The sequence below is a fragment of the Lathyrus oleraceus genome, chromosome 1, assembly GCF_024323335.1.
Source record: "Lathyrus oleraceus cultivar Zhongwan6 chromosome 1, CAAS_Psat_ZW6_1.0, whole genome shotgun sequence".
NCBI classification, from domain to species: domain Eukaryota; kingdom Viridiplantae; phylum Streptophyta; class Magnoliopsida; order Fabales; family Fabaceae; genus Lathyrus; species Lathyrus oleraceus.
In genome coordinates this window covers 382,196,012-382,206,180 of record NC_066579.1, presented here as the reverse complement: position 1 = coordinate 382,206,180, position 10,169 = coordinate 382,196,012, and the positions used below count along the sequence as shown (strand labels likewise).

The 10,169-nt window shown below is 31.4% G+C and overlaps 1 protein-coding gene across 1 annotated transcript; it reads left to right on the top strand.

The window, feature by feature from the left end:
* Window positions 1-1,596: 1,596 nt before the first annotated feature.
* On the top strand, window positions 1,597-3,442 carry LOC127138310 (probable purine permease 4). The gene has a single exon (XM_051064729.1). It carries the CDS (start codon window positions 1,890-1,892, stop codon window positions 3,087-3,089), a length of 1,200 nt encoding a protein of 399 aa, XP_050920686.1. The 5' UTR covers window positions 1,597-1,889; the 3' UTR covers window positions 3,090-3,442.
* The last annotated feature ends 6,727 nt before the right edge of the window (window positions 3,443-10,169 follow it).

Genomic DNA, 10,169 nt, shown 5'->3' with positions numbered 1-10,169 from the left:
AGAATGAAGTAGACATTTGAATTTTAGAATTGTGAGAAATTTTTTGAGAGAGCAAGAATTCTGCCTATTTCTTAGATTCTTAGACCCAATTCAATTCAGCTATATCTGTCATTCACATTTTTTTCCATCAAGAAAGAATAATTTAACCAAACTAAAAAATTATAATAAAAAAGTTAAACTAATTCAAACCAAGATTAAAATAATAGAATATAATAACTAAAATAAAGTTCAAATAATTAAGAATATATAAATTAAATAAGATAGAATACCAAAAATAAATAATACAATATACTTCATTAAACAACAAACAAGTCTTAATTGACAATAAACAATATTGACTTGAAGGACAATCAATATTGAGTTGGATATCATAATTGTGTTTAAAAGAGACGGCGTGGTGAATGATGAAATATGATTGAAAGAAAAACTATAATGGGGTGACAAAATTTAGAAGTTTGTATGGTTGTAAAAAAATATGAAATTATTTTTTTTATTGAGGAATGTGTGTTAAGTTTTGATATTGACATATTAAATTTTTAAAAAAAATTTAAAAATGATTAATTTTATGCATTTTTTTTAACAGGACAGTTTTACAAAATCGGCTCTGTTTCTTTGGTTCGAATAGTTTTGAACGTTTCGATCTGATTTTTTCAGTTTTACTCCTGTTTTGACCCACTAACGGTTTTGAAAGGTTGATTCAACAAAATTCATCTTCGATTTCCGATCTAACTGATTGAACCGTCCGGTTCGATCCGATTTTTAAAATATTTGTTTTAAGATAAAGATGGTTAATGGAACGTAAAGATTGATTAATATATTTTATAATTTAATATTTAAATTTTTTAATATTATATATTTTATTGACTAATAATGAAAATGGTTAATAAGTTATAAATAAAATAAATGATTAATAATAATATTTTAATGGTTAATACAATGATATTATATTGATTAATAACACAACTTTAGATTTGAATTATTAAATAATTTTTTAATATATATATATATATATATATATATATATATATATATATATATATATATATATATTTAAATTACTAAAATAAAAATAATATTAGTAAACATATAAAATCAATGCCTTGTTTAAGTATTGATGTGAAATTTTGACGGCGAGATAGATTACTAATAGTTTTAATATTAATTTAATTTGTTATATAATTTTATAGTAATAAGTATACTATAAAATCTTATTGTTTGTGTTGAATTTTTCTTGCCGAGTTTTCTCTTATGTTTTATTTGTAATCGGGATTTGAGTACCTCTAATACTAACTTAATCAAATCTTATTTACAATAAAAAAATCTTCATCCGTTTCAAAAGGATTGTTATTTAAGATTGAAAATGCAATAATATTATTATAAAATATTGTATTTTTATTAAATTAGTCTTATGTTGAAAATAATTTAGAGAATAATAATTAAATAACATAAATAATTATTTCTATATTAAAAAAATAAAAATAACATTTATTCTAAAACAAAACTTTTCCTCGACATTAATTTTGAAATGGATGGAGTAGTGTATAGATGCACTGATCAGTTCAATGCACAATGCAGTGTCTTTAAAAAAGGTTAGTTTTTCAATGAGGTCAACAAATTTTATAACCCTATTAGTACTGGAAAATGAAACAAGAGTTTTCTTGATTATTGAAACAATTGAAAATAACACATAGCAGTTTTATCATAAACAACCTCACACACAGTGATGACAAATGGTTCTCAATGACCCTGACAACTAAAGCAAAGTAACAAAAACAACATAAACTCATAATCAGATACATTTTTTCTTAGAAAAACACAAACAAAAAACCTTCAACTCTAATCTCTCTTCAATTTGGAGGTTACAACACTACATCATCACCACCATCACCATGATAACATCTGTGAAGAATGATAGTGATGACATTGAATCCATTGATCAAGAAAGTGGAGAAGAAACTACTCATCTAGATCTAACAGATTCCTCCATCAACAACAAGACAATGCTGCACCATCTGCATGCAGATCAAAAGTCCACCATTAACAAAAGGTACATACCCCTTTTGGTAATCAACTATCTTTTCCTCTTTCTAGGCTCACTTTCTTCAAGTTTACTCTCTAAGTACTATTTCATCCACAAAGGTTCAAGTAGATGGGTTTCAACTTGGGTTCAATCTTCTGGTTTTCCTCTCTTGATTATCCCTATTTTGTCACCTTACTATCTCTTTCAATCAACAAAAAGAAAACCCTTTTCTGATTTCAACCCAAAAATGTTAACTTTTTCTGTTTCAATCGGTGTTATGTTGGGAGTTAATAACCTTTTCTTCTCATGGGGAAATTCTTATCTCCCTGTTTCAACCTCTGCTCTGTTGTTATCTTCCAACCTTGTTTTCAACCTTGTTCTCTCTGTCATCATTGTGAAGCAAAAAGTAACCTTTTCAAATCTCAACTGTGTCATGCTTCTTACATTAAGCTCAATCCTTCTAGCATTGGATTCTAGCAACGAAAAACCAAACGGGCTAACGAAAAAAGAGTATTTCGTTGGATTCTTTTGCACCATCAGTGCAGGGTTGTTGTTTGCTCTGTATTTGCCAGTGATGGAGAAGGTTTACAAAGAGGTTTACTGTTACGAAATGGTGATGGAAATGCAGTTTATAATGGAGATTGCAGCGACGGTTTTAGCGACGGCGGGAATGGCGTGGGATGGTGGATTTTCTGAGATGAAGAGAGAAAGTGAAGAGGTTTTTGATAAGGGGAGTAGAGTTTATTGGGTGACAGTTATGGCGAATGTGGTGACATGGCAGTTTTGTTTCATGGGAACTGCTGGGATGGTGTTTTTGACATCTTCATTAACTGGTGGTATTTGTATGACAGCATTGTTGTCTATGAATGTGTTGGGTGGTGTTTTGGTTTTTAGAGATTCATTCGGTGGTATTAAGGCTGTTTCAACTGTTTTGTGCATGTGGGGATTTTGTTCTTATGTTTATGGAATGTATGTTAAGATGTTGAAAGAGAAAGGAAGAATGAGGAACCAGAATGAGTCATCTACTGAGATGATTTACATAGGGAATCATGATGATGTGACTGATTGAAAACATTTGTATCAAGTTTATGATTTCAAAGCTAGTTTGATTAGGACTCAAGGTATTATGGGACTTGAATATGGATGGGACTTTTGGGTTTGAGTTCCATAAGTGCTTTTTGAGTTCTTGATTGGAGAATCATCCTTCACCCTGAATTTCTATTATGAAAATAATTTGGTTGTTAGTTACTACTTTAGTAGTACATGTGAAATTATAGATGGTTGAACCTTCAACTCGCAAATAAGTTTGAGATTGAGTTTAAAATTTCACAAAGGGTTTGTAAATCATCAAAGATGTTGAGATTCTCTAGATCATCGAAGATGTTCAAGTTTTGTGAAAATGTCTCCTCAAATTTTGATCTACATCTTTGCAATTTGATATTTTTATATTGGTGACAATTGAGTTAGCTTATCAAAACTCCTCAATCAAACGGTTTGTCTGCATTTTTAATCCACACATACGGAAAACTGTAAATGATTTTTTTTAATTTAATTTTGATTTTAATTTAAAATATTTGTATAATTCAAAATAAATTTATTATTGAAGACTAATTAATCAATCCTAAATAAAATAATCTCGAAATAAATTTAATAATACAAAAGGGTAATGTGATAGTGACCAAAAATTTATATATTCTAGAAAAATTTACATAATATGATATTTTCTAGAAATAAATTAAAAAAGTAATGTCGAAATAAATTTACAAAGATAAAATAATCAGACTAAAATCACCTATCCATTAATAAGATAAAATTAATTAATTAATTAGTGAACTATATGTTAGTGACCAAAAATTTATATTTCCCTTGTCTAATCTTTTTCTCTCAATTTTTTTTAGAATGTCTCTCTCAACAACAACAAAAATATGATAAATGCATTTATCTAAAAAAAAGTAAAAAATTATGGTAATTGATTTTTTTATCTTCTTCCATTAATTAATTAATGATATGAATTGAGAAGACTCAACAAAACTTTATGCAAGCTTGTAACATATGGCAACAATTGTCCATGCAAATATCATGCATAGGTACGGTACTCGATGCAAGTACGGTATCCGATACAGGTATTAGTACTAATACAAACATGACATTTAAAAGAAAATCAAGATATTAATAAGAAATAAAATTTTTTGTAAAATTTATAAGTAAAAAATTATATTGTTAAGTTTATAATTAAATACTATTATAAAAATTTGACAAAATTAAAAACAATATAACGATACAATAACAAATAAATTAAAATACATAATATACTATGTTGATATTTGAGAAAATCACAAATTTTATTCAAAATTCAATAGTAATAAAAAATAAGTACCACGAGTATTCGGTACGGGCGCGTACTATTGAATTGTAATTCCTTGTGTATAAGTAGGTTGCTCGACAGAAGTAAGGAAGTGACGAACCACCTAGTGTGTTGAGTTGTGTTAGTGTGTCGAAGTGTCGAAGCATGTTGCTTCGCACAGAATTTCGACTTAGGCCTATTTTAGTAGTGTTAGCTATTTTGAGATTTTAAAATTTTGGGCTTTGGCTTGTGGTCAAAGTTAACCTAAAACTATAAATAGAGGGAGTAACCCTTATTCTTATAATGAAGTGAATGTTGTATTCATAACATTGTATTCACAGAATTTTGCAGTTGCAAAGTGAATAAGAAGTTTTCCACAATTTGTGGACAAAGAGAAACTCTGCAGAATTTAATTTTTCTTCTCTTCATCTTTCTTTACTTTCTTTCTTTCTCTATTTTTCTTCTCTTTTCATTGTTATTGTGTGAGTGATAACAACTTGTTCATCAAGATTGATTGAAATTCTTCATAGATTGTAGTGGATTTCCAACATTATGATATCAAGAGCTCCAGTTTAAACAATATGTGGAAAGAAAATCATCATGGCAACGAATCATCCAAATAAGCATTTTCCAGCAAATCTTTCGATTCTCAAGATCAACAATTATGAGAATTGGTCCAAGTAGATAAAAGTTGTGTTCTGTTATCAAGATCTTTGGGATCTTGTGAAGGAAGGAGTAGCAACGCTTGCAGAAGACGCGTCAGATCAAGAAAAGGCTGCACATAAATAATTGACAAAGAAAGATTATAAAGCTCTCTTTATAATCCATCAATGTGTTGATGCAGATAACTTTGAAAAGGTTAGTGATACAGAGTCAGCAAAAGAAGCATGAAAAATTCTAGAGAAATCGTTTGGAGGCGCGGAGAAGGTGAAAAAGGTGAGTGTCATACCCCATTTTTGTCCGGCCATATTTAAATTTTCATAAATTCGATTTAATTTTCAGTTTACATAATATGTACCGCATAACATGCATTTCATCATTAATAATACCTAGAATATCAGTCAAGATAAATTTATTGAGAATACAGACAAATCGGTTAATTTGTTCCTCAAGAATTTGCAAAATCAGCGGGTAAAAAAGTTTCAAAAATTAAAATCACGGACGCCAGTATTATTATTCTACGGTTCGTGTAGTTTAAACTGGTGTGCTCGTTGTATTTTTCAAACGACATTTTCAATTGCATTTTGACCCGCCTGAGCCATCTAACCGGTGCGAATTTATTTCAGAATTTGAAGAAACGCTGTATTTTTTAATAAGTTTGTTTTGTGCTGACAATTTTAGTGTGACCGATTTAATTTTCCGAACAAATTTATACTCAGTTTCTATTTCTAATTGGTCAATATTTTTTTTGGTTAGTTATTTGGCTAAAGTGATTAGAATCAAATATTAGTTAGAATTTTCTTTTATGATTTTATTTTCTTAAATCCATAATAATTATTTGAAAAAATAAATATATATTGAATACATTGGATTCCATGGACAGCTGTCTTTCACATTACAAAATGAAAAAAAAGAAATAATTTGAATTGGACACTCAACGTCTCTCTCCAACGGCACTCTCTCATGAGCTGGCCACACACCTCCTCACTCCATTTCTCTCATTCACTCATCCTCCTCACTCATTAACTTCACAACCATCTTCATCTTCTCCTCTATCATTTTCCGACGAGAAATCCGCCGTCTTCCACCACATCACCACTACAATCCAACAAACACTCACCGTTCGCCGTCACAACACTACAACCGACCTTCACGCGACAACCTCCGGTGAAAGCTTTCCGTCCGCCATAACCCACTTCTTCATATTTTCACAAAGCACGGTTTCCCTTCACCACTTTTACTCACATCCGAGCTTGCCGCCATCTAAAACCCTATCCTCCAGAAATTCTGCACAACGGTGAACTGAAATCACACCGTCGACCCAACTCTGTTTGGCGATTTCGAATCCTCATGATACCCTGTGTGGATGTTGTCCGTTTTTGTGCAGGTTGGAGTATGATTACTCTGTCGTATGCGAATGGAGTAATACGAAGCAACGCCGGAGCCGCAATAGCTTGAAGATGTGGAAAGGGTCGATGTTAGCGATCGATGTGCTCAAAGAAAGTCACAAATTATACTATGACAATGCTGCAGAAGCTCAATGGCGACATCGACAAGCGTATCAGCAACGTAATTTGCATTTTGGTAACGATTTTAATTTTCTTTGAACGTATTTATTATGGTGTTTCAATCTGATTTAATCATATGGTTGTTTCTGTCAAGCAATTACAAACTTCACTGTCGTATGCTGTATTTTGGTTATCGAAAGTTTGTTCGTCTTCGACCCGGCGCAGTTGTTGTGTATTGGTTGTGGTGTTGTTTTTGTTGATTGCTTCAGTGCAATAATTCACTTAGCAGTGTGTGTGTGTTGTGGTGTCATTGTGTCGATTACATTGACGTCCCAATTGCAATTTTTGGTTAGAACACAGGTTATTAAAACTAGTTTAATGCTTGTTATGCTTTTTTTTTATGATGAGTTTTTGCATATAAATGCCTTCGATTCAGTGCTTAATGCATACCTATGTATAAGCTAAGTATAGCCATTACACCTCGAAATGCTGTGAATGATTTATGTGCTGTTGTGTTTTACATTTCCGGTCTAAATCAGATTTATGATGATGGATAGTCGACACTAGTAACAATGTCGCAGGTGTAAGGTTTATGAGTCATCATGTCAATTTTAGCATCACTATAATTGATTTTTGGGGCTGTTAGTTTTTGTTTCGTTTTTCCTCTTTGTTAGAGTTGATGCATGATATGAATAAATATGAATTTAGTTGTAAGACTCTTTAGTTTTTGATAATAATTCTATAGAATGCAAATGTTGTGAGCTTTAAATTTTAATGGCATTCAATTATGGAAAATGGTGATGTCATTTGTAGTGAGAACGAATCTGATGCTTGTATACATTTGATACTCAAAGTCATATGGTTAGTTTCTCTATGGGTGTTGTGGTCTTGTTTTTTTTTACTGTCATGTATTTCAATGTTTATTCTTATGTTCATTATAATTAAGGTCGTTTTTCTTGGATAGCAAGATTAATTAATTAATCAATTTTTATCAATTACTTAGTTTTGATTACGCAAACTTAATTAACTCAAGTATGTCGATGGAATCTCTTTATTGATTAATCTTAATAATTAATTTTAATTAGTGAATTCAAGTAATTTTTTTGTTAATTAGTTAATTAGGTTGCTAAATTATCAATTAAATAATAAGGCAACTTAAAATTAATATTTTCAATAAATAGAAATTTGGTCCACCCCCATTTTTTTTAAAACTACAGTTTTTACTTTTTATTTTCTTTAGTCAATATGGGTCATGATTAAGGTTTCATTTGAATTAAAGCTTGATCCTTGTTATTAATTAGTATTCTATTAGCTTAATACACGATTTAAATTAATTAATATGTGACACTATTATTACTCATCATTTAACATAATTTTGATTAACACATGACGTTATCAATATTTATTACATAATATAAAATTATTCACTTTAGAGATTTGTATGAGTTATCATTTTATGTTTTATTATTCATGGTTACGAATTGTCGGTTTCACATGGGTGGTGCGTTGCAATCACAACAAACTATTTCGATTTCATCGATTCCAAATCATTCAAACTCAATTTCAAAAATCACACAATTCTCGATTCAAATATCGAGCCATTTTTCAAATACCTTTGTAAGTCAATTGCTTTTTAAAGCATCGCCATCAACCTCACATATCTTACTCTTGGGCTTTCTTACAATGAGACCTATTCGGTTATGAAATAATCGATTAGATGATTGATTCACTTAATAAAATACAATTTATCCACAAACACCAATTCAAACCTCGATCTAATATCGAGCATTTTTATTCAAACTCAATTAAAATACCCAATCACAATCAAATACCATTTCATTTGGAAATGAAGAGGGGGATGGTTTTGAGTTTTCAACTCCTCTCCTCGATTATTTGAATACGAGTTTTCTTACTCGATTAGTCAAATGGTCGTCATTTCTAATTCATTTAAAGCACAAACAAATCAAATCCTTTTACAACAAGAAACTAAAAGGGAGATAACTTTGAGTCTTCAATTTTTTCTCCACGACTATTTGAATACAAGTTCTCTTACTTGGTTATTCAAATAATTGTCGTTCCTCTACAAACTTCTAAACCCTGATTAAATCAAAACACTTTCATAATAATGAAATGAAAAAGGAGATGACTTTGAGTCTTCAACTTCTCTCCTCAATTGTTTGAATACGAGTTCTCTTACTCGGTCAGTCGAACAATTGTCATTTTTCCACCAACTTATACCATAAGTCAAATCATTCTCAATCAAAACTATATGAAAAGGGAGATGGTCTTGAGTTTTCAATTCCTATCCTCAAATCCTTGGATATGAGTTGTCTTACTCAGTCATTCAATTACTTGTCGTTTATTCTAAAAATACCAACCATACATAAACCTATTTTCATAATCACTCAGATGAAACAGAAAGTGGTCTAGAGTCTTCTATTCCCTTTCTCGATTATTAGGATACGAGTTATCTTACTCGATTATCCGAGTATTCGTCATCCATTCAAAGCACCTTAATTATTATCAAATCCTTTCTATAATTAAGGATGAAAAAGAAGGTGGTCTAGAGTCTTCTATTCCCCTTATCGACTATTAGGATACGAGTTGTCTTACTCGAATATCCGAGTAATCGTCATCCAACAAAAATATCTTAACACATTAAATATATCTCTGTCTTGCCCCGTGCGATCAAAACCAATCAAACAAAACATCAAAAATATTAACCCAGCTTGTCACCCCCGTGTGACCGAAACTTTTTTCAAAAAGAACACTATTTAATCATTTCTAATGCGCACAACAAACCAATGCTTAAGCCTCCGCCGAGAGTAGACAAGCCAGTGTTTAGCCTTTAGAAAGCGATCTAAACAGATGTTCATTAAAAAAACACCAACCAACCGTAGTTCCCCGAACTACGAATGCTCTGATTTCCTTATTATACCATAAGGATACGTAGGCCGGAGATTGCTGTATCTTCGCGAGCACACTAATAAAAAACCTCCCTTTTCCCTTTCTGAGGTTCCTATCCATCTCTTTTCAATACTCTAATTACTCAAAGATAACAAACAAACATAAATTAACACACGAAACGTACATTAGAACTAAAAGGTTCCCGTTGAGTACAACGGACGTAAGGGGTGCTAATACCTTCCCCTTACGTAATCCACTCCCGAACCCGAATATGGTTGCGACGACCATTATTCCATTCCCTAAAGGTTTTATCGATATTTTCCTATCCCTTCATTGGGATAAATAAAGTTCGGTGGCGACTCTGTTCGAACATAATTTTTTCCGCAACCATCGCGAGGAATCGTATTTTTCGAGATGCGACAGTGAGGTTACAAACTCACAAAAGAACGTATGAATTGCTTCAGATGGAATACAATGAAAGCATAACTGATTTCTTCACCAAGGTTATGAAACCGGTGAATCAAATAAAGGTATGTGGAGAAGTGTTGACATCAAGATCTGTTGTTGGAAAGATATTGAGGTCGTTGGCTCCAAAGTTCGACCACGTGGTAGTAGCCATAGAAGAGTCGAAAGATTTGTCAAAACTGAAAAAGGAAGAGCTTCAAGGGAACAAAGAATGACTGAAAGAGCTGTAGGAAAGTCGAAGAGTGATATGACTTTGCAGGCGCAA